Source organism: Labrus mixtus, chromosome 23 (assembly GCF_963584025.1).
Source record: "Labrus mixtus chromosome 23, fLabMix1.1, whole genome shotgun sequence".
Lineage (NCBI taxonomy): Eukaryota > Metazoa > Chordata > Actinopteri > Labriformes > Labridae > Labrus > Labrus mixtus.
The window spans coordinates 7,129,374-7,152,334 of record NC_083634.1 but is presented as its reverse complement, the minus strand read 5'-3'; the positions used below and the strand labels follow the sequence as shown (position 1 = coordinate 7,152,334).

At 46.9% G+C, this 22,961-nt stretch overlaps 2 protein-coding genes across 13 annotated transcripts; both read left to right on the top strand.

Moving 5' to 3' along the window:
- Positions 1-13: 13 nt before the first annotated feature.
- On the top strand, positions 14-9,817 carry pelp1 (proline, glutamate and leucine rich protein 1). 2 transcript variants are annotated; one of them, XM_061031529.1, is made up of 19 exons: positions 14-198; positions 361-425; positions 818-923; positions 1,044-1,193; positions 1,572-1,643; positions 2,500-2,559; positions 2,705-2,861; positions 2,956-3,088; positions 3,168-3,255; positions 3,554-3,642; positions 4,103-4,216; positions 4,458-4,608; positions 4,739-4,892; positions 4,971-5,026; positions 5,435-5,568; positions 5,828-5,930; positions 6,447-8,024; positions 8,827-9,120; positions 9,410-9,817. In XM_061031529.1, exons 1-19 carry the CDS (start codon positions 58-60, stop codon positions 9,500-9,502), a joined length of 3,738 nt encoding a protein of 1,245 aa, XP_060887512.1. In that variant the 5' UTR covers positions 14-57; the 3' UTR covers positions 9,503-9,817. The 2 variants fall into 2 exon arrangements, with proteins under 2 accessions (XP_060887512.1, XP_060887511.1); XM_061031528.1 differs by having other exon boundaries at positions 8,824-9,120.
- Positions 9,818-11,682: 1,865 nt separating this feature from the next.
- alox12 (arachidonate 12-lipoxygenase) lies at positions 11,683-22,503 on the top strand. Of its 11 annotated transcripts, XM_061031533.1 has the most exons (17): positions 11,687-11,912; positions 14,951-15,097; positions 16,060-16,261; positions 16,883-16,964; positions 17,057-17,179; positions 17,466-17,572; positions 17,722-17,894; positions 17,991-18,134; positions 18,742-18,945; positions 19,974-20,060; positions 20,337-20,506; positions 20,658-20,668; positions 20,708-20,776; positions 20,868-21,038; positions 21,350-21,450; positions 21,639-21,809; positions 22,173-22,503. In XM_061031533.1, exons 2-17 carry the CDS (start codon positions 14,951-14,953, stop codon positions 22,350-22,352), a joined length of 2,142 nt encoding a protein of 713 aa, XP_060887516.1. In that variant the 5' UTR covers positions 11,687-11,912; the 3' UTR covers positions 22,353-22,503. The 11 variants fall into 11 exon arrangements, 9 of the variants coding, with proteins under 9 accessions (XP_060887520.1, XP_060887519.1, XP_060887521.1 ...); XR_009666800.1 differs by lacking the exon at positions 22,173-22,503 and having other exon boundaries at positions 11,683-11,912; positions 20,658-20,726; positions 20,758-20,818; positions 21,639-21,687; XM_061031531.1 differs by having other exon boundaries at positions 11,686-11,912; positions 20,658-20,806.
- The last annotated feature ends 458 nt before the right edge of the window (positions 22,504-22,961 follow it).

Sequence of the window (22,961 nt, the reverse complement as noted above, 5' to 3'; positions counted from 1 at the left end):
GTCATCCCGAGGCGCGTTCATGACGTCACATGTGCAGAGCCAGGCGAACAGGCAAAGATGGCTTCGTCGGCTTGGCTGCGTGGTCCGTCCGCGCCGCGGTTAACGGAGGGTTTGGTGTCGGTGCTGAAGGAGCAGAGACCGGAGTACCTACCGGCGCTGCTGTCCAGCTACAGGGAACATGGCGTCTTCACGGCGCAGGTAAACACACCTCAGCACGAGGGCTAGTTAGCCGAAAGCGTGTGTTTGTGTGTAGCCGTGGCTAACGCTACACGCTGCATTGTTCACACCTGGAGACAGAGTGTGTCCAACACGTTTACCTTTACCTGTAACGAGCACTTGTGTTTGTGTTTGTGTTTGAAGGGCGCGAGCGCTGCGGGAGGTCTCGTGGGGTTCAGTAATGCCAAACTGGGCTCGAGCAAGACCAGGTGAGTGTCAGACAGGTGGACAGTCACTGTGTGATACCTGTGCTCACCTAAGGCTGTTGATTATGATGATGTATGTGTTGTTAGCATTCAGTATTATAGTTATTAATATTATTATAGTTTCATATTATTATAATGTCACAGCGTGTTTGTCTGATGAAGAGATTATATTTATATATTCACCTGTGGCTCGTGACCGTGGAAACAAACAACAACATAGTTAATTTAATATAAACACCAATCCTGCAGAGTATGGAGTCATGTTTGTGTAAACACAGATCGGTGTTTGAATCCTTACGATACCCATCTCTAATGTTCCTAGTAGAACCCTGAGAAGTCTTCTGTGACCACCGAGGTCTTAACGATACTGTGTGTGTGTGTGTGTGTGGTCTCAGGTTTGAGGGTCTGTGTCTGCTCTCCATGCTGGTTAAAGACAGCTCCAGTGATGTGTTCCAGCAGCACTGTCTGTCCTGGCTGCGCTCGCTGCAGCAGGTCATACAGGTGAGACATGCACTGACATTCACACTTTGTTTATAAAAACATTTCACAGCTCTAAAGCCCTCCCCCCCCCCCTCACTCTCTCTGTCTCACTCTCTCTCTCCCCCCTCTCTCTCCGTGCAGTCTCAGGCTCCGGTTCAGACCATCCAGCTGGCCGTGAACATCCTGAAGGACCTGCTGCAGTACTCGTCTCAGCTGGCTGAACTCGCCCGAGAGGTGGGCCTTAACTCCATCCTTGGCATCCTGACGTCTTTGCTGGGCCTGAAGACGGAGGTGAGGGGGCGGGGCAGCGTGGGACGGGTGTTCATTGGGCCTCGTTCTCGTGGTCGGCACTGACAGAAATCATTGGCAAACATCCACAACATGATAAAACGTGACTGACCGGAGCAGACTTCTTTATACACCTGGTTACTGACCAGAACCAATCAGACGAGACTTTACTCAAACAGCACCCTCAGAATCACAAGAACTGGTTGTAGAAGAACCAGACTCTCCTGAGGGGCTCGCTGCAGCCTTCATTTCTAACATCAAACACATTTTTACTTTGTGACGCCGAGATGACAGAAAATGAGAATCTCTCATTCAAAGATTCATAAAAACAGTCGACAGATTAAAGAAGCCGTTATTTCAGTCTCATGTTTTTGTTCTCAGTGTGAGCTGGCAGCCATGGAGGGGATGACGGCCTGTATGACCTTTTACCCTCGTGCCTGTGGATCCCTCAGGGTGAGACACACACACACACGCACAGACACTCAATTCTTTTTGTTACCACATGTTTTTAAACAGTCTGTCATTTTAACGATCAATAGAATTAAAGAAGCTCGTCAGATTATTATTTTAATAACTAATAGAGAGAGAGCCCTGAGGCCACAGCTACACGACAACGATCCTCTAAAAGCTCAATCCTTTGTTTAAAGTTAAACACACAGAGGACAACGTTTTGATCATAACCAGCTTGAACACAGCTCCGCGGAACGACTAAAAACTCTGCAGTACACATGCCAAGCCAGGAGGTGGCGATGTGACTTTGTAATGAAGCAACACGCTCATGGTCACATCCTCGTCCTTCTGCAGAACGGTGAGGTGTAACCATGACGATGAGGAGTGACCCTGAACTACAAAGAGAAAACATTTAGAGGAAATATCGACCGTCGACATTTTCACAAACAGAACTCAGGAGTCCACCTACTCGCTCATGGCTATTGGCTGGAAGCGTACTGAGCATGTGCAGAAAGTCTCCAGAGAAGCTGCACGGTTACAGTTAGCACGACAACGGAGGCGCTGCTGTTTTCAAAACATACGCAAACTAACAGCCACGGAGCGACAAAATGTCGTTGTCGTGTTAGCGTGTCCTAGACTTTACAAACACACTGACCATGTTTGGAATAGACTCCTCCCTCTTTTCCTAATGTGGTCATTGTGTTTGTCTAATATGGATTGTGTGCAGGAGTCTGTCTGCAATGTTTGATAAGAAAAAATAAGAAATCAGGGGCGCAGATGGCCTAGCGGTTAGGTGGTGACCCATGTACCCCCTCTCTCTCTCTGACTGCAGCTCTCTGATGACATGTTTCTGTTTCAGGACAAACTGGGGGCGTATTTCCTCTCCAAAATGGACAACAGCAACAAGAAAACATGCGAGGTTTGTTCTCTCGGTTAACGACGTCTCTGTTCTCTTCCTTTAAATGTTTCTCATCATTCTCCGTCAGAGGTTTTCATCGGCGAGTGTTTTATTGTCAGATGAACTCTCCGTGTTAACGCGTGACTCGCCCCTCTCTCTCCGTCAGATGGCGTGTCAGTGTTACGGCCGGCTGCCGTGCCTCGGAGGTCTGTTGGACAGGGGGGTGGGTGCTGGTAGAGCTGAGGGCTGGACCAATCAGATTCACTGTCTGCTGGCCTCAGCCAATGGGCTGCTTGGTCAGCTCTACCAGGGAGCAGAGACAGGTGTGTGGATGTGGTGCTGGTACAGACTGAAGATATTCAACATGACAAAGTGTTTACATTGAGCTCTAACGCATGATGGTGTTTATGGTCACAGACGGGACGCTGCAGTACGAGGGTCCGGGGGTGGAGCTGGCCTTTCCTCCTCTTGACCAATCAGATCCTCTGTTCCTGCTGCAGCTTCAGCAAAGATACACAGCTGTCTGCACGGCTCTCAAACACACACTCAGGTACACACACACACACACACACACACACACTTTATTTCTTTAAAGTGAAAACGCTCATCCGTCTGCGTCTGTCCTTCAGGGTGGATCCGTCCTCAGCCGTACGTCTTCCTGTCAGACCAATCCTCAACCTGCTGTGTCGAGCCCTCGCTGTCAGCTCCAAGAGCATCGTGAGTGCACACACACTACACATACACATGTGCTCGCCAAACACACACACACCAAACATGCACACACACACACACACACATGCACAACACACATACATGCACACCACACACACATGCGCGCACACACACACATGCACACGCCAAACATACACACACATACATAAATGAGCTCGTCTGATGAATAGATTGCTGCAGTATATTTAATTAGGGTTATCAAAAGAGCTCTTACTTCAGATGTTTAAATATTCTCCACACTATTATTCCACGTGCAAACATTTTGTGTTTGTGTGTGTCTCAGAATCTGACAGGTGACGGCAGTGTGAGGTTGCTGGTCCTGCCCGTCGTTCACACACACACTCTGGAGGTCCTGTTGGCTCTCATCACAGTGTGAGTAAAGGACTGTGTGTTGTTCCTGTAGGTTAAACACACTGTGTGTGTGTGTGTGTGTGTTTCTGACACGGTGTGTGTGTGTGTTTCTGACACTGTGTGTGTGTGTGTGTTTCTGACACTGTATGTGTGTGTGTGTGTGTGTGTGTGTGTGTGTGTGTGTGTGTGTGTGTGTGTGTGTCTTGCTGACCCTCTGTGTGTTGCTGACCCTGTGTGTGTTGCTGACCCTGTGTGTGTTGCCGACCCTGTGTGTGTGTGTTGCCGACACTGTGTGTGTGTGTTGCCGACACTGTGTGTGTTTCTGACAGTGTGTGTGTGTGTGTTGCCGACACTGTGTGTGTGTGTTTCTGACACTGTGTGTGTGTTGCTGACCCTGTGTATGTGTGTGTGTTGCAGACACTGTGTGTGTTGCTGACCCTGTGTATGTGTGTGTGTTGCTGACACTGTGTGTGTTTTTCAGTGTCCGCAGTGGTATGGTTCAGTACTCTGCCGTGTTACAGAGGCTCTTCTCTCAGACTCTGTCGGCCTGGACACCTTTACCTGAGAGCAGTCTGGGGCAGCAGCGAGCGTTCAGGTAACTGAGGAGACGGCCAATCAGAGCCCAGCATACAGACTGGTTTTCAGCTGTTCAGAGATCTAGAAAATAGGACTTGAGTCATGCATGAAGTCTTGACATGTTGATGTTTAAATGCTGAGGCAGTGTTAAGATTCTCCCGACATCATCACCAAACGTCATTTTAATAAAACAAGTTTTTAAGTTCCTGTCACATTCCTCTCTGGATCTGAGGATTAGTCTCCTCCTCTTCCTCCCTCAGCTCAGTTCGGGTCACGGTCTACAGAACCTTGGAGCTGTGGTTACAGGTGGGCGGAGCCTCTGCCGGCGTCCTGCAGGGGAGCCCGGGTCACTCCGAGATGCTGTTTGGTCAGCTGCTCAGTGACATCACACCGGGGGCGGAATCTGTCAAGGTGAGGAACAGAGTTTACTATTTTCAAAGATGTTCTCTCTAAACTTCAGGAAACAAGATGAGTTCACAGGTGTTCAGGGCTTGTTAATAATTACTGTGTGTCTGTGTGTGTCTTTGTGTGTGTCTCTCAGCTGCGGGCCGGTCTGTCAGCTGATGCGGTTCCTGGAGGGAAGCCGGGCCCTCGGAGGACTAAGACTTTAGTGATGGCGGACTCTGTGGGTCCGTCCCTGCAGAGGAAAGGAGACCTGCTGGCCAATCAGGACACGTGTCTGTCAGCGCTCAGAGGTCAGCTGCTGCTCACACTCTTACAGTCTCTGAAGAGTTTAATGATCCGAGTCATCAAACATTCCTTTCTCTTCACAGCTCTGAGACAAATCCTCCTGACCAGCGGCACGCTGCTGAAGGACGACATCCACAAGGTACACGTCACGGCGATGACCTCACCTGATCAGATTCAGATACAGACGTACCGATAACTGCTCATATGTTTTAATCATAACTGTTGTTGTTGGGGTTAAATGTTAGGCTACACAAAGCTTTAGGTATCCCAGTGTTACATTTCTTATTCAAAGAGCAAAATAATAAATGTATCAAAAAGCTTAAAAATCCAAATGATCCAAGAAAGTTATCTGAACTTTGAGCTTCACGCCCAAACAGGAAGCGGCAACACCTGTCAGGTTTTCAAATTAAAATCTGTAAACCTGAAGTGTAAGAGCAGTTCTATCTCGTCTGAGCTGAACGAACCAGCTGCTCTGGGGGAACACACAGAGGGCCGCGGTCGGTCCTGTAAGCGTTGAAGCACTAACGTTTCCTCCTCTTTGTCTCAGCGTCTCCACGAGGTCGTCCTCCCTCTGTGTGTGCGTCTGCAGCAGCAACAGTCCAGCTGCAGTACCTCCTGTGAGTCTGCAGGGGGCGTCAGCGGGCAGTACAGCAGCGCGCTCAGCCGGAGGGAACTGTACAGGTACGGACTACGTTCACACTGCGTGGTTAATTCTTACCTTCAGTCAGTGAATCATGACAGTTAAAATGATATATATATATATATATATATATATATTTATCACATATAAAGCCTTTAAAGCTACACGTTCTAATTTATTAGACCGTGTAAGACCGTCCAGAAGGAAACTCTCTGCTTGTTATCTTTTTATTCACTGACTGTAGAGAGTTTTATTTGACTGATGAAATGATTAATGTCGGACTCTGTTTTGGGTCCTCAGGTTGCTGCTGGCTCTGGTTCTGGTCCCGTCCCCCTGCTGGCCTCCTCCTCTCACCTGTGCCGTCTCCATCCTCAGCAGCGGGCGCACGGACAGAAACATCAAGGTGACCTTTCACAGCAGGGAGAGCGTGCAGACTTTTTAATCATAACCTGTGGGGCTTCTTTCTGAGATTGAACATCTTCTACAGTTTCAACTCTTTAAGTAACAATCGTCAGCTTTACTCCAGCGCTGTGAACGTGAGCTCATATACCTTCCACATGTTCTCCATCACACCTGGATGAAACTCAGAGCTGCTGACTCCAGCTCCAAGCGGCTGGAGGTTTGTGATGTGCTGAGGTTGGAGAACTGTACGGGTGTGACGTTACTTAACCCGAGTTTAAGCTTTAGTAGGAATCTAGAAAAAAGAGAGGGGCGGGGGCGGGGGGGTTGTTGTTGGCGTCTCCTCCTCTGTAGCTCTCTGGCCGTCTGCTAACGGGACTAGAAATGATCCTGTTTCAGCTCAACATGTTGTGATTCTGAGAGGACTCTTCACTTCCTGTCAGATTAACAGATTTTTATTGTTTGCTTTAATTTTTTTTCTCTCTCTCTTTCTCTCTCTCTCTCTCTCTCTCCCCCTCAGGTGTCTTCGTTCTGCACCGAGGCTCTGACCGTATGCAACGCCCTCCTTCACCCCCGTGTTTCCCCCATCTCCCTCCCCCTACCCCCCCTCACCCTAAAGCCCACCCCCTCCGCTCCGGTCCTCTCCTCCGCACAGGGAACTGGACTCACTCTGCCCACCCTCCTCGGAGGCCCCGCCCCTGGCACCCCCTTCCCCTCCCGTCACTCACTTGGTCTAGCCCCCGCCTCCCTGCTGGGCTCTCTGGAGAACCATCTCTCTCTGGTCCCTGGTCTGCCGGGTCAGGCCCCCGCCGACATGATCCTGACCCCACACGCACACCATCAGCAGGACCCCCCTGGGCTGGGCCCCCCCGAGGGCCAGCGACCCGTGTTTGTGCGCTACGATCGCGAGGAAGCGGAGGATGTTGAGATTTCTTTGGCGAGTGACTCTGATGACAGCGTGGTCATCGTCCCCCCCGGAATGCTCAACATGGAGGCGCAGCAAGAGGACCCGGGAATGGGTAACCCTCCCAGCCTAGTCTCTGCTGCGCCAGGGGGCACTACAGTCTCTCTACCAGGGGCTGACACTGTCACCACGGCAACAACATCCACCATCGACGGGGTGTCCCTCCCCAACAACCACGCCACCTCCTCCCCACTCCTCACAACCTCCACCACCCCAATCAACTCCTTCCCACCATCCAGCACCTCCGTGGTCTCCCTGGTGCCCCCCCACAACTCCAGCTCGCTCACAGCGCCCCCAGGTGTCCTGGAGGAGTCGTTGCCAGGGCGACAGCTGCAGCAGATGCTGATGCAGCCGTCTGGTCAGCCCGGCCCCCTCCCTCTGCCGCTCCAGATGCACCAGCTTCAGAACCAGCTGAGTGCACAGGGACGCCTCCTCCACCCACACCAAGCCCCGCCCCCGAGCAATGAAGACTCCGGCGTCATTAACATCAACAGCACGGATGAGGAGGAGGAGGAGGAAGAGGAGGACATGGAGGACGACGAGGAGCTGGACGAGGAGGAGGAAGAGGGGATGGACGAGGAGGATGAGGAGTTTTACGAAGAAGATGAGTACGAGGATTACGATGAAGAGGAGGGGGAGGAGCTGGAGGAAGAGGAGGAAGAGGAGGATGGAGAAATTCCTCCTCTGGAAGGAGCAGAGGAGAAGGCGGAGGAAGGGAAAGTGCTGCGTGCGGCGGTGGATGAAGGTGGGATGGCGGGGTTCAGCGTGGAGGGGGAGGAGGAAGGAGGCATCGAGGAGATCCAGACCAACAGATCGGTGTTCGGGGAGGACAGGATGAAAGTGCAGGAGGTGGAGAGCATTGGCGTCCTGGAGGAGGCGCGGGAGGCGGAGGCAGAGGAGGACGAGAGCGAGAGGATGGACGACCCCACCATGCCTCAGATCCTGTGTGTAACCGGAGGAGCCATGGAGGAGAGGGAGGAGCCTGAGGAGGAGGAAGAAGGAGCAGGAGGGAGAGCAGAGGAAGGAGGAGGAGGAGGAAGGCTGCAGGAAGAGGCGGGGCTGTGGCAGGGAGCAGCCAATGAGATCGAGCCATCAGCTGTCTCAGAAGAAAGCTCAGCCAATAAGAATCAAGAGGTAAGAAGTTTCTCACCCTCGAGGGTTAAGTTTAATGGATCATTTTGGTATCTGTGAAATGTTAAGAATGAGATCTTATTTTATTTCTCAGCCAAAGAAATCAGAAAACATTCACATTAAACTCTAAGACCTAAAAGTTCAGAGTTCATAAATGACGGCTGTGGTGGAGAAGAAATGTTCCCTGATTTAGAAACAGACGATAAGTAAGTTAACCAGATGTTGTCAAACAGCAGCTGTGTGTTCACAGATGTTTATAAGAACTCCCAAACCTGCAGCAGGTTCTGGTTTTAGGTCACGAGGTTACAAGTCATTGGCTGATGATGCAACCACACAGTTTGAGTCATGTTGACTCAAACTGTGTGGTTGCATCACACGACTTACAGTTTGAGTTGTGTTGTGTGTGTGGTGTTGTGTTGCCAGCGCCAATCAGCATTTAGATTCCCCTGACTTCCAGGATGCTTCAGAAACCTTCAATCCAAACTGTCGTTGCTTTGAGATTTTCTCCTGACGTCCTGCGCTGCATCACAGCTGCTCAAACCGAACCTTGTTCCAAAAACAAATATTTTGAACGTTCACAACGTTCACTCTTTAGAATTTAGTAAGATCTTTCTTTATAGGATGTTTCTGCTGCTTGTCCGACAGTTTAGTGTTGCTACATGTCAAAAAAGTCGAGACGCACGAGTAAAAACGCAGAAGAAGAATCTGTAAATCCAAACACATCGGGATGTGAATAAATGAAAACAGAATCTCCAGAATCTGAATTTGTTTCTTTATGAAGTGTTGCGTCTGTTCTCGTCAGCAGGAGTCAGGAGCTGCGGAGGAGGAGGTGACGGGGAGTGAAGATCCCACCTCCAGCCTGCAGGAGGAGCTACAACCAGCGCTTCAAGAACAAGAGTCTGCAGCAGCCAATCCTGAAACATCCACAGATCCTAAACTGCCAGGAGGAGAAGAGACGGAGGCTGAGAGAGGAGAGACAGAAGGAGCTGAGGAGGCAAGAGGAGGAGAGAGTGAAGGAGAGGAGGGGAAGGGAGTGAAGAGGAAGAGGGAGGGCGAGCAGAAGGAGGAAGAGGCGGGACAAGGCTCAGAGAAGAAAAAGGTAAATGAAGGTATAGGGAGGAGGTTCCTTTAAATGTTTTTTTTAACTGCACATGGCCATATTTGGTAAAGTGGGAGGAGCCAGAGAGAGTGAAGGAAACCCATGCTGCTCTCGAGCTCCTCCCATTTGACACTACGGCTTCAGTCATTATTATGATCAGACATTTGTCTCATGAAAGTCAAACTGAATTTTTTTATATCACGACTTCTCAGGGGGTGGGGCTTACAAACAAATTAAAAGCATTATCATAAACATGTTTCATCTCCCTCGCTCTCTCTCTCTCTCTCAGATGGACGAGGAGTCGATGGCGTCCATGTTGGCTGATTTCGTCGCCTGTCCTCCTGACGATGAGGACGGAGCGTCTGGATCAAACCGCTCATAGACTTGAACTGATGTTGTCGAGGTTACCATAGAGACTGTATCATTAGAGACGTTGCCTCCTCGCCACGTCCTCCATCATGGTTGAACGCTCTCAGTGTTCACGTCGCTTCTGTTGAGACATGAGGCGTCTTTGTGAGTGACGTTCCATCGAGCAGCTTAATAAAGGTAAAAGTAGAGTTAGGTTTAATAAAAAAGAAGACTCCTCCCACAGTCCAGCTGACTCAGTTTGTGTAAAGTCTTATTTGTACCTTTCATTATTTTTGTTTCATCACTGATTTCAAAAGTAAAATCATCAAACACGAGTGAAAACATGAAACCTGTCTCCGAGAGTTTATCTCAACCTGATGTCTCAATCCAGTCACCACGTGTTCACTCCGTCACGTTAGCATTAGCAGTGTGTGTGCTTCCACACGCTCCGCTGCGTCTTCCGAGCGGAACAGGAAGTCAGACACAGAAACAACATTAAAACATGCAGTTTATTTTCAGAATAAAACACTTCGTGGTCATGTTTCAGAACAACGACCGTCTGTGTGTTTTTTGATGTGTTTATAACAAAAAAATCGTATTATCTCACGCTGTTTCTAGAGAATTTCAGGAGAATATTTGTCTTTCTATCAATGCTACGTGTAGTTGAACAGAATCTCAATGTGAACTAAAGAGTGGAGAAGAACATACTGGAGAACAGGAAACATAATGCAGCAGGTTCATTAGAGCACGGAGATGGTAGAGGTGGCGTGCAGACAGTCTATGGTCGTGCAGCGATCACAGGGAATAAACGTCACCACCCCCTCCCACTCGCTCCAGGTGAATTCTCCTGATTATATCCTGCTGCGTTCTCACATCAGCTCACTCTGACTTTCTGCAGAATAAATACGAGGAGGCTGGAGGAGAAACTCCGGGTGAAGAGAGAAACATTTCCTTATTTTGTCCTTTAGGGCTTTATGTGTGTATGTGTATGTAACACAAACATCTGGAAGTGTTCATCCGGCAGATATCTGTGTGAGGTCACGGTGAGTGGTCACATTGATCCTATATAAAGATGAACTGTGACTACATGAGACACCATTTCCTCTGGTGTTGAAAAATGAAGCTGATGCTGAAGTGTAAAATCCTGCAGTTCCTTGAGTGTCCACTAGAGGCTGGCTGCAGAAGTACAGGAAGTCACATACACACCCAGGGGCGGCTGTGGCTCAGTTGGTAGAGTCATCGTCTCTCAACCGGGCGGTCAAGGGCTCAATCCCCAGCTCCTGCAGCAACATGTCCGAGTTGTCCTTGGGCAAGACACTTAACCCTGAATTGCTCCCACTGCTTCGTTGGCAGTGTATGAATTGGATTAGTTACTCCTGATGGTCTCACTACATAGCAGCCTCCACCATCAGGGTGTGAATGTGTTGGTGTGACCTGCGGTGTAAAAGCGCTTTATAAGCTCATGTCCATTTACAATTCAAAAAGTCTGTTTTTACAGCAGAGATCAACATGTTTACAGCCTGGTTCAAAAAACCAAACAGGTCTGATTAGCTCATGTCTCGATCGACACACACTGTATGGGGGTTGAATGTTGTAGCTGACCTGATTGTCAGGCAGGCGCGGTGTAAAGGTTTGTCAGGAGCTTTAATGTTTGTTAAAGGAATATGTTAAGACATGGGGGGACTCTGAGACTGAGCAGTTCTTGGCAGCGTGCAGCAGTAGAGAGGCTTTCTTGCATGCCAGGTGGGCGGGTCCTTTAGTGTGTGAGGTCATGTGAAAGCTCTGAGTTACTGCCTGTGGCCATGGTGCACGTTTACATTAACACATATCTCAAATGTTTCTGAGTGTGGAGAGAAACGGAGACCACAGAAGTGACTAAAAGTACAGGTCTGAAATGTCAGTTAAACTTCTGGTTTAATGAGCTGAAGATCTCTGCTGAGTGAAGTTTATTCAGTCTGACGAGCAGAGAAAAAGTGGAACTAAAATCTGACCGAAAATGTGACACAAAGTGAACATCTTGAATCACATATCATAAATCACTTTATATAATATAAGAGTTTTTTTATTCTGAAAATCTTTTAAAAAGTTTTTTTCTCAGATTCTGTTTAAAAGTTTTTTCAGCTACTCTGTTCAGAGACTGTTATCTGATACGGACAACCCACACTGACCCAACTTCCTTTATGCAACTCCCTCCCTATGTCTGTGTGTGTGTGTGTGTGTGTGAGAAAAAGAGAGGTGAGGTAACACAAAGGAGTGATTGAACGGAGTGTGAGGGAGAGAGTGAGCAGAGGAGGGAATGTGAGAGTCACTGGTGCTGACCTCAGAGACACAGCTGCAGAGTTTAAAGACTTTAGAGGAGAGGAGGACTGAAAGAAGAAGGTGTGCGAGAACAAACGGAGGTAACGGAGATCTTCAGGAGGAGGAGAGGACGCAGCAGCTCTGAGGTGAGATGCGACTTCTTACTTCATCACGGCTTCATGTCAGCAAACTTCTTATTAACCATTAATGAGTTAGTTTAGATCTGAGCTGCTGGAGATGTTTCAGATATGAATCTGTTTGAAGATGTGTAACAATGCAGTCACCTGTCGTCTCCTCACACCTGTAAACACACAAACATTAGCTGAGAGTCCTGATGGCGTTACACCGAGAGAACGGTTTAAAATTAAAGTGTAAGAGTCCACACAGGGACGTTAGACCCAGAGGAGCTGCAGGGTGGGGGTGGGTCTGTAGTCTGTATCACTGCTGACACACACACACACACACACACACACACCCACAGACACACAGACAGACACACAGACACACAGACACACACACACACACACACACACACATACACACAGACAGACACACACACACACACACACACACATACCCACACACACACACACACACACACACACACACACACACACACACACACATACCCACACACACACAGACAGACAGACAGACAGACAGACACACACACACACACACACACACACACAAAGAGACAGACACACAGACAGACACACACACCTCTGTATTTAGTACACTCTGTCCTGAGTCGCTGATCGCGGCTCCAGATGTTCAGAGACGGGATGATGAGCTCTGAAGATGAAACGTCGTCCCTCACAGGAGCTTTAAAATCGACTCCTTGCTGAATTAAAAATACCTGTCATGGTTTTGCTTTTTTGAAATGGAGGCGTTCTATGACGTTAGCCAGCCAAAGCAGTTTGCTTCACTATCTGTGTTCTACTAGTTTGTTCTGACGCTGCAGCGTTGTTACCACGGTGACGTGATGGTCAGACAGGTGTGTGACAGACTCACCTGCTGTTTCTGAACTCTTATCAGATTATTTGCGTCCATGTGGTTTACTCATTTGGTTATTCTTTGAAAGGATATTTAAATTATTTCCAAATATAATTATGATATTTGCTCATCAGACCCCTCAGGCGAGCAAATAACTGAACACAGTTTGTATACAACAGAACATTTCTGAGCCGTCTAACAGCAGCATCATGTAAACAATCTTTAACTCTTTAGTTTCCTCATGAATAACACCATGACCATCAGCTCATGTTGTGATGGCGTTTCAAATCTATGGAATCAGAGTTAAAGGTCCAGTAGGAGGAGTTTGTTGAACCAGTCAGGGGAGATGGTTGTCCACTCAGAGGATCCTGATCTTTATGTGAAGGACTACAAGTTGACTTTGTTGTGAATCAAATGAACTGGACTGGGATTAAGACGGGCTCTAACACTGGGGGATGACTGAAGATGTTGGATGGTGTTTGTTTCTGAGCAGACCAGTCTGGTTGTTAGAGAAGCTGGCTCTGTGTTTGGGAGGGCAGAGCCACATTAAAAACAGGAACCAAACAGAGGACGTTGACACAAAGCTAACGACTCCATCATAAACTTTATTGTATGCTAACATGGATGCACAGACAGGAACACCTCCTCAGCCCGATGTGATAGTTCAGCTGTACTCTTCATGGTGACGTATCATTCTGTTCATGTTTTTAATAAAGATCACACGTCAGTCGGCTTACTTTACATTTAACAATGAAGATGATTGAGGCAGGTGACTCTGCGTTTCCTGTTGTGACTTCCTGTTTCTGACCTGATCGGCCCATAGAGAGGCCCTTTACTGTCACAAAGAACACAACCAAACTTTGTTGGCAGCAATCCTGAACAGCAGCGTTACAAAATCTACTTATTACATATATAAGAAAATAAATATATTCATGGTTATGTCCATATATGGCTGTGCAACACTGATGTGCTGTTTTCAGTCATAAAGACTCGTTAACCTGAGCAACGCTGCTACAACCAGAACATTAGATAATTAACGTGGTTAACGTTGGAGCGCAGTCAATGTTTGGATTTGTTTGAGGACAAAAAACACAAAGTTAGGATTATTCAAAAATCTGGTTTTCCTTGAAATACAGTACTTTTGGAAAGTTTTGGAGAATGTGTCTTTGTACACTACAAGATGGAAGTCTTTTTACACAACCATCCATCTATCCAACCATCCATCTATCCATCCATCTATCACTCCATCCATCTATCACTCCATCCATCCATCCATCACTCAATCCATCAAACATCCATCCATCCATCCATCAAACAGCCATCCATCCATCCATCCATCACTCCATCCATCAAACATCCATCCATCCATCAAACAACCATCCATCCATCTATCACTCCATCCATCAAACATCATCATCCATCCATCAAACAAACATCCATCCATCAAACATCCATCCATCAAACAAACATCCATCCATCAAACATCCATCCATCAAACATCCATCATCCCTCAAACCTATATCCATCCATCCATCTATCCATCCATCCATCTATTAAACATCCATCCATCAAACATCCATCCATCAAACAAACATCCATCCATCAAACATCCATCCATCAAACAAACATCCATCCATCAAACATCCATCCATCAAACATCCATCCATCAAACATCCATCCATCAAACATCCATCCATCAAACATCCATCATCCCTCAAACCTATATCCATCCATCCATCTATCCATCCATCCATCCATCTATTAAACATCTATCCATCAAACATCCATCCATCCATCATCCATCTATCTATCCATCCATCTATCTATCCATCCATCTATCACTCCATCCATCCATCCATCAAACAACCATCCATCCATCCATCACTCCATCCATCCATCTATCACTCCATCCATCCATCCATCCATCAAACAACCATCTATCTATCAAACATCCATCCATCCATCAAACATCCATCATCCCTCAAACCTATATCCATCCATCAAACATCCATCCATCCATCCATCTATCAAACATCTATCCATCAATCATCCATCCATCCATCCATTAATCCATCCATCAAACATCCTTCCGTCCATCTATCAAACATCTATCCACTAAACATCCATCATCCATCCATCCATCATCCCTCAAACCTCTATCCATCCATCTTTGTGTTTGTGTCCTTAGATGGAGGTCTACACAGTGACAGTAGCGACGGGGACTTCAGATTATTCAGGCACCAACAACTACATCTATGTGACCCTGGTGGGAGAGAAAGGGGAGAGTGAGCGCACCCTGCTGGACAACCCTGGACTGGACTTCTGCAGAGGAGCAGTAAGTACTGTTCGATCCATCCATTCATTTTCTTTCTTTCTAACTGGGTTCATTTCCTTTGGAACGTTTTTGATCTCCTCCTTGTTCCCATGTCAGACGTGGTAAATAATGCCTCCAGAGTTTTCTTGGTCTATCCCAAGGTTTCCTTTCAGTTGAACTTGTTTAGAGCCCCTCCAAAGAGAGGTTCCCAGGAGGGTCCTAATCAGATCCCCAAACCACATCAGCTTCTTCTAGTGTGCAGGAGCAACAGTTCTACTCTAAATTAACTTTTTCAGTCCCAACTAAAAGTACATATCCATGAGTAAAGGACTCCACGTTCCTCGCTTCATGGACCTCCCATTTGTGCACAGTCATGCTCCAACAGCAACATTTGGAGGCACCCAGGTCTGCTTGTCTTTATAGTAGGGTGATGATATTTTCAAACATCTAAATACAGACACATTAAATTTACCATAAACCCCAATGTATCAGCTCAAGGCACAATGTCATTTTTCATCAGTGCACCTTTGAACAGCAGGTAACAAACAATGTCTCCCAAGATCAACCAAAACTTAAATAAACAAATGTAATTATAGAACAGCAGTAACCAGAGAAGTCAATGGTTTCATTGATGTAATCCCCCTCCCCCCCCCCCCAGAACAAACACATTCCTGGAATCTCACTCTGTCGGTTCCTGCCTGAACACGAGAGGGCCAGAATGTAGGTCGATGGATATCTCTGCCTTCAGGTGAGGCGGTCCTGTCCTAAAAGACTCAGCGTAAGAAAACTGCCAGGTAGACTGATGTAGAGTCAGTGGGGGTGATGGTAGGGTTGTTACTGTGAAGGAATTTCCCCCTCAGGTAATGGGGGGCTGCAATGAGGAACCTGAAGCCCACCTTACCAACGGCCCCACCTGTGAGTGTCTGCTGGTAGAAAGTTTTACTGCCTCAAAGCTTGTAATTAGTCCTCTCTTTCTCCACCAGGTGGATCAGTACAAGGTGAGCAGCAGTGCACCTTTGGGCGCCCTGTTACTGGTCAGATTGGAGAAACAGAGGTACTGGGTGGAAGATAACTGGTTCTGTCGCTACGTCACAGTGGAGCCTCCAGGGGGAGACAAACCGCTGACCTTCCCATGTTACCGCTGGTTAATAGGAGACATAAAGCTGGAGATCAGAGAGGGAACAGGTAGGATTAACCCCTCACTGTGAACTCACAAACTAACTGATCCAGAATCAGTCCGTGTCAGACTCGTTTTCCAGAACATTGATGTTGCATGAATTCAAAATACAGTTATAGTTCCTCCTTCTAACTTTAGATTCTGGTCCTGAATGCTCTGGATTTGTTTGGACCAGAGAAGGTAGGCGGTTTTAAGACACCCCCCACACGGCCGTTTTGGACGCCCCTCAGTTTACCAGATATGAGAGCAGTTATCAGGTCAACAGGTGTTGCAGCGATGGAAGAGGGCAAGAGAAGTGGTTCATATAGAAGTGATTGTACTCGACCTAAAAAGTCTCTGCATGTTTCTAATAAGCTCCACGAGCAGAAACGTGCTCAAACTAGGATCAATATTGGAGATGTTTTTGAAAAATGGAGAGAGGTTAGAACACAGAAAGGTTTACAGACCGATGCAGAGCTGGATAAACACTGAAGCTTCAGTGTCCACCACTTGGCAGATTTTCACTTCGTGTCATAAATGGACTAACTGTTTTCCTCTTAAGTCGAGCAAACAAACAGCGACCTTCCTTTTAGCTTGTTAAATATAAGAACAACAAAAAAAACATCTGTGTGTTTCTGTCTCCTCATCAGCAAAGACCCCGAAAGACGACTCGTCCCCTCAGCTGCTCGCTCACAGGAAGGCCGAGCTACAGGAGAGAAAGTCTGCCTACAGGTCTCACACACACACACACACGCACACACACACGCACACACACACACACACACACACACACACACACTATAAAGTGTGTATCTTGTCTTTAGATGGGTGACTTGGTCTCCAGGGATTCCCAGATGTATCGACGCAAAAACAGAAGCAGATTTACCCCAAGATGTCCGCTTTGACAACGAGAAGAGGAGCGACTTTGAACACTCCTTACACTACGCGTAGGTGCTAAACACACACACACACACAAACACACACACACACCCACACACACACACACACACACACACACACACGCACACACACACACACACACACACACACACACACACACACACACACACACACACACACTTGACAGCCAACAAACTGTTTATGCAGAATTAAACTTGTGCCGGAGGATCTTTTGACCTCCAGGTGACAGTTTGGTTTCCTGTTAATTAAACCTTCATAACATTAAAGTGATACCACCCCCTACCTCCTCTCTCTCCCCCGTCACCCTCTCAGCCTGCTGGAGCTGTCTCTCAAGAAACTGGCCATCAGGTTTGGAAAGTCCTGGGACGACCTGGAAGACTTCAAACGGATCTTCTGGAAGCTTCGGAGTCCCGTAGCAGGTAAATAAACACAGACCACTCACTCCCAACTAAACCTGATGACAAGAAATTAGACAAATCCACTGTGTTTGTGTGTATGTGTGTGTGTATGTGTGTATGTGTGTATGTGTGTGTGTTTGTGTGTGTGTCTGCGTGTGTGTGTCTGTCAGAGTACTGTATGGAGCACTGGAGGGACGACTGGTTCTTTGGGTATCAGTGTATGAACGGTTCCAACCCGAGGATGATCCGGAGGTGTAAGAAGCTTCCGGAGAATTTCCCCATCGCAGCGGACATGGTGCAGAGCTCCATGAGTCCCCGGACTCACCTGGACAGAGAACTGAAGGTGGAGAAAACTAAATCTGTTCTTAATCACCTGTACAGGACTCATTAATGTTTACATCACCCGTATCATTGTTCTTAATGCCCCGCCTCCTCTCAGGCAGGTAATATCTACCTGTTGGACTACGCCATCACAGACGGGATTCCCACCAACACGATCCGAGGTAGACATCAGCATATCGCTGCTCCGCTTTGCCTCCTGTACCAACACCCGGACCAGGGACTCATACCTGTTGCTATACAGGTAAACGACTCCTCTCCTCGTGACCACAGAGTCGCACTGAAGGACTGATTTCATGTAAACCTGAACAATGTTTTTATAACACAGAAGATCATTCTCAGACATATCATCATACTGTGAAGGGGCGTGTCCACAGACGGCGTTCTTTTTCTGGCAGCGCCTGCTTTCAATATTTTGCAGAACTGCATTAAAAGTATTAATAAAGAGATATTTATACCAAGAGAGGCTATGAGCCATGAATTATTTGGAGAAAACAGACACATCTATGTAAAGTTAGACATTAAACACCTCCATGTAGCTGGAATGGAACGATCCTCATGCTCGACTGTAAAACTGGCGGTCGACTGAGGTCTGACCATTGAATGGTCAAAGATTTGAGACTATGGGGTCACCTCTTCAGAGAATATATCATGAAAACATTCAAATGAACGTAACAAACTTTATGAGTGAAAGATCCTTAAACGTTGGTGAGGGTACTGAAATACCTCTGAGCAGATCAAACATTAACCATGAATACAGGTGTTTCTTCTTCTTCTACACGTCAAAACAAACAGCTGATCATCAAAGGCCTCTCCAACACTAAACATCTCTTCTTCTGCTGTTTCTTTAGCTGGAGCAGGCTCCCGGTTTGGACACGCCCATTTTCCTGCCCACAGACCCGCCCCTCACCTGGCTGCTGGCCAAGATGTGGGTGCGTCACTCTGAGTTCCAGGTGTTCCAGCTGCTGTCGCACCTGCTCAGGACTCACCTGGTCATAGAGGTGTTCTGTGTGGCAACTCTACGACAGCTGCCTGCTGTGCACCCTGTTTACAAGGTGATCATACGCACAGTGATCATATGCACAGTGATCATACACACAGTGATCATACACACACATTGATCATACGCACAGTGATCATACACACAGTGATCATACGCACAGTGATCATACGCACAGTGATCATACACACAGTGATCATACACACATTGATCATACGCACAGTGATCATACGCACAGTGATCATACACACAGTGATCATACGCACAGTGATCATACGCACAGTGATCATACACATACAGTGATCATACACACAGTGATCATACGCACAGTGATCATACGCACAGTGATCATACGCACAGTGATCATACACACAGTGATCATACACACACAGTGATCATACGCACAGTGATCATACACACAGTGATCATACACACACAGTGATCATACGCACAGTGATCATACGCACAGTGATCATATGCACAGTGATCATACGCACAGTGATCATACACACAGTGATCATACGCACAGTGATCATACACATACAGTGATCATACGCACAGTGATCATACGCACAGTGATCATACACACAGTGATCATACGCACAGTGATCATACACACACAGTGATCATACGCACAGTGATCATACACACAGTGATCATACACACACAGTGATCATACGCACAGTGATCATACGCACAGTGATCATACACACAGTGATCATACACACACAGTGATCATACACACAGTGATCATACACACACAGTGATCATACGCACAGTGATCATACGCACAGTGATCATACACACAGTGATCATACACACACAGTGATCATACACACAGTGATCATACACACAGTGATCATACACACAGTGATCTTTATTCTCATAAATCAACTCTTTTATTTTTGTTATAATGACTGAATACTTTCTCTGTAATATTGTGTTCTTGTCTATATTCTTGTCTTGAACCTCATAATTAGTTTTTGTCTCCCAGTAGCTCTATGACTCGTTAAGTTTGTCAGTTAACGAGTTGTAGTTCTGTTGCACCTTGAACATTTTGTGTTTTTTGTCTTCCTGTTTCAGCTGCTGGCTCCTCACCTGCGATACACTCTGGAGATAAACTGTAGGGGGCGCTCTCAACTCATCTCTGATAACGGCATCTTCAAACGGGTCAGATCATGTGATTAAAACTGCCTACCCCAATCAGCTTATAAATCTTTATATCACTTTATAAAACTCTCTTTGTGTGTGTCTGTGTGTGTGTGTGTGTGTGTGTGTGTGTGTGTGTGTGTGTGTGTGTTTGTGTGTGTCTGTGTGTGTCTGTCTGTCTGTCTGTCTGTCTGTCTGTGTGTGTGTGTGTGTGTGTGTGTGTGTGTGTGTGTGTGTGTGTGTGTGTGTGTGTTTGTCTGTGTGTCTGTGTTTGTCTGTGCGTCTGTGTGTGATCAGGTGGTGTCCACAGGTGGGGAAGGTCTGTTGGTTCTGTCTCAGAGGGAGTATCAGGTGCTGACGTATCGCTCACTGCAGCCTCGATACGACTTCACAGACAGAGGAGTGACCCAATTGGACAAATACCACTACAGAGAGCACAGCCTGCTGCTGTGGGATGCCATACACAGGTACACACACACACACATACACAGGTAAACCACATACACTCACCATTACCATGAGACGAATGTCCCTCAGGTTTGTCCCAGGTATTGTCTCTGTCCCTCAGGTTTGTCTCATGTGCTGTCTCTGTCCCTCAGGTTTGTCTCTGTCTCTCAGGTTTGTCTCAGGTGTTGTCTCTGTCCCTCAGGTTTGTCTCTGTCCCTCAGGTTTGTCTCTGTCACTCAGGTTTGTCTCAGGTGTTGTCTCTGTCCCTCAGGTTTGTCTCTGTCACTCAGGTTTGTCTCTGTGTTGTCTCTGTCCCTCAGGTTTGTCTCTGTGTTGTCTTTGTCTCTCAGGCTTGTCTCAGGTGTTGTCTCTGTCCCTCAGGTTTGTCTCTGTCACTCAGGTTTGTCTCTGTGTTGTCTCTGTCCCTCAGGTTTGTCTCAGGTGTGGTGGATCTGTATTACCTGTCAGATCAGGATGTTGAGGAAGATCTTGAACTGCAGGCGTGGATCGGAGACATCACTCAGGAAGGATTCACAGAGCTCCCAAACTTTGGTCAGTCATTCTTTTACCTTCTGTATCTGATGCTTAATGTCCAGGATGAAGTGTCACATCCAAAGTTGCTTGTTAATGGTTTATATTAAAGTTTGGGCAAATTTAGGAAACATAAAGGTTGAGTTCAGCTTGTTTTATAGATTCTATAAAGAAAATAGTTTTGTTTCCTCTTTCAAACCAAATGAATGGTCGTGATGGATGGACGCCCCATATAAGCACAGCTGACTTCATATGATGATGCAGAATTAATGACACACACACATATATATAATATTAGTGTTTGTCGTGATGAATGACGGTGTTCTGTTCAGGTCTGAGCAGTAAACTGAGCAGCAGAGAGGAGGTCTACACGCTGCTTTCAGTCGTCATCTTTATCGGCACGGTTCAACACGCCGCGACAAACAACGGACAGGTGAACACACACACAAACACACACACACACTCCGTCTTCATACCAGAGTTTTTTAAAATAACCTTTATTTAGAGCGTTAATCTCACAGAGACGCTGTGACTCACTATTCTTCTAAAGAGTTTCACATCCTCTGTCTCTCTCTCTGTGTCTCTCTTGCCCTCTCTCTCTCTCTGTCGGGGTGTTTAAAGTTCGACTGGTGCGCCTGGGTCCCAAACACTCCCTGCACCATGAGACACCCCCCACCCACGGACAAGGATGCTGTTACCATGGAGATGATCATGGACACCCTCCCTGATGTGAGCCAATCGTGTGTTCAGATGGCGATCACCTGGCACCTGGGACGAGCTCAGCCGGACGCTGTGAGTTTCTCTGTGTAAACTGATATTGGTTTCTAAAGACATGATGTAAAGTTTCAAACATCAAATCGTTCTGAAGCAAACGGCTCTGCAGAGTCACCCATAACTCATCTACAACTAAAGTGTAAGAAAAGGAAGGAGGATTGACGAGGACACGGTAGAGATGTTTAAAATGTCTCAGAGTCTGATGAATAGTTTGTTTTTGGGATGTTTTCTTTTTGAAAAAGAATTGTGGAAACAATTCAGAGATTCACTAAAGGACTGATCAGCCTTTGAACCTGTAAACACGTCAAAAAGTCACTAAAGGGTTAAATGTTTCTCCTCTTACTCCTCCTCCTGTTCCTCCTTCTCCTCCTCCTCCTGTAGATCCCTCTGGGTCAGTACACCGAGGAGCATTTCACTGAGGGGCGGGCTCAGCAGGTGATTGACAGATTCAGGACGGAGCTGAAGGAGATTGAGGAGCACATTCGGAGTGAGAACGAAGGGGCGGAGCTTCAGTACCTGTACCTGCTGCCGAGCCGCATCGAGAACAGCATCACTATATAAACACACACATGCAGACAGCCTGTCATCACTCCTCTCCAGCTCCTCCCCCTTTTCCAAATATGGTCACGTATCTGTAGTATTTAAGCAACGCTCGCTCTCTATTGGTTAAAAGATGATCAATGAAATATTAATAAAGTTTATAAATGTTAAACATGTCTCATGTATTTTCTGTTTCATGAAATTTCAGATCAAATCACTTTGATTAAAAACATGAAGCTGATTGGCCAGTAGGGTTGTTGCTCTATTCTGGAACGATGTCTTTTTATAAAGTTTGTACAGATTTTATTCATTAGAAGAATAAACGACTTCTTTTTCCTGCGCTGACTTTCATTTACAAACGACGCTGCAACGCTTCACCAGGCAACAAGAGTTATCAGACGGGGGCCACCTTAGGGGGGTTTCTGTCATTGAAAACTTTCAGATTTAGAGCCATTGTTGTAAAGCGGCTGCAGCGCCTCTGACTACAACTCCGCCCCTAGAAAAGATGACCAATCCGGGGTCACTTTTCCAAAACATCTGGAGTCCTTTGATCCGTTATCCGGTGCGGACAGAGCCGCCCTCTGGTGGTCACAGGTTGTAACTGTAGTCATGTCCTCATCCTTCATCACG

Bases quoted from the DNA above. Each gene is read 5' to 3' on its own strand.
- pelp1 (XM_061031528.1), top strand. From the start codon at position 58: ATGGCTTCGTCGGCTTGGCTGCGTGGTCCGTCCGCGCCGCGGTTAACG. The intron at 4,893-4,970 runs GTCAGCTGCTGC...TTCTCTTCACAG, and splicing joins GTGTCTGTCAGCGCTCAGAG to CTCTGAGACAAATCCTCCTG. The intron at 9,121-9,409 runs GTAAATGAAGGT...TCTCTCTCTCAG, and splicing joins AAGGCTCAGAGAAGAAAAAG to ATGGACGAGGAGTCGATGGC.
- alox12 (XM_061031530.1), top strand. From the start codon at position 14,951: ATGGAGGTCTACACAGTGACAGTAGCGACGGGGACTTCAGATTATTCA. The intron at 17,573-17,721 runs GTAAATAAACAC...TGTGTCTGTCAG, and splicing joins GCTTCGGAGTCCCGTAGCAG to AGTACTGTATGGAGCACTGG. The intron at 21,810-22,172 runs GTGAGTTTCTCT...CTCCTCCTGTAG, and splicing joins GACGAGCTCAGCCGGACGCT to ATCCCTCTGGGTCAGTACAC.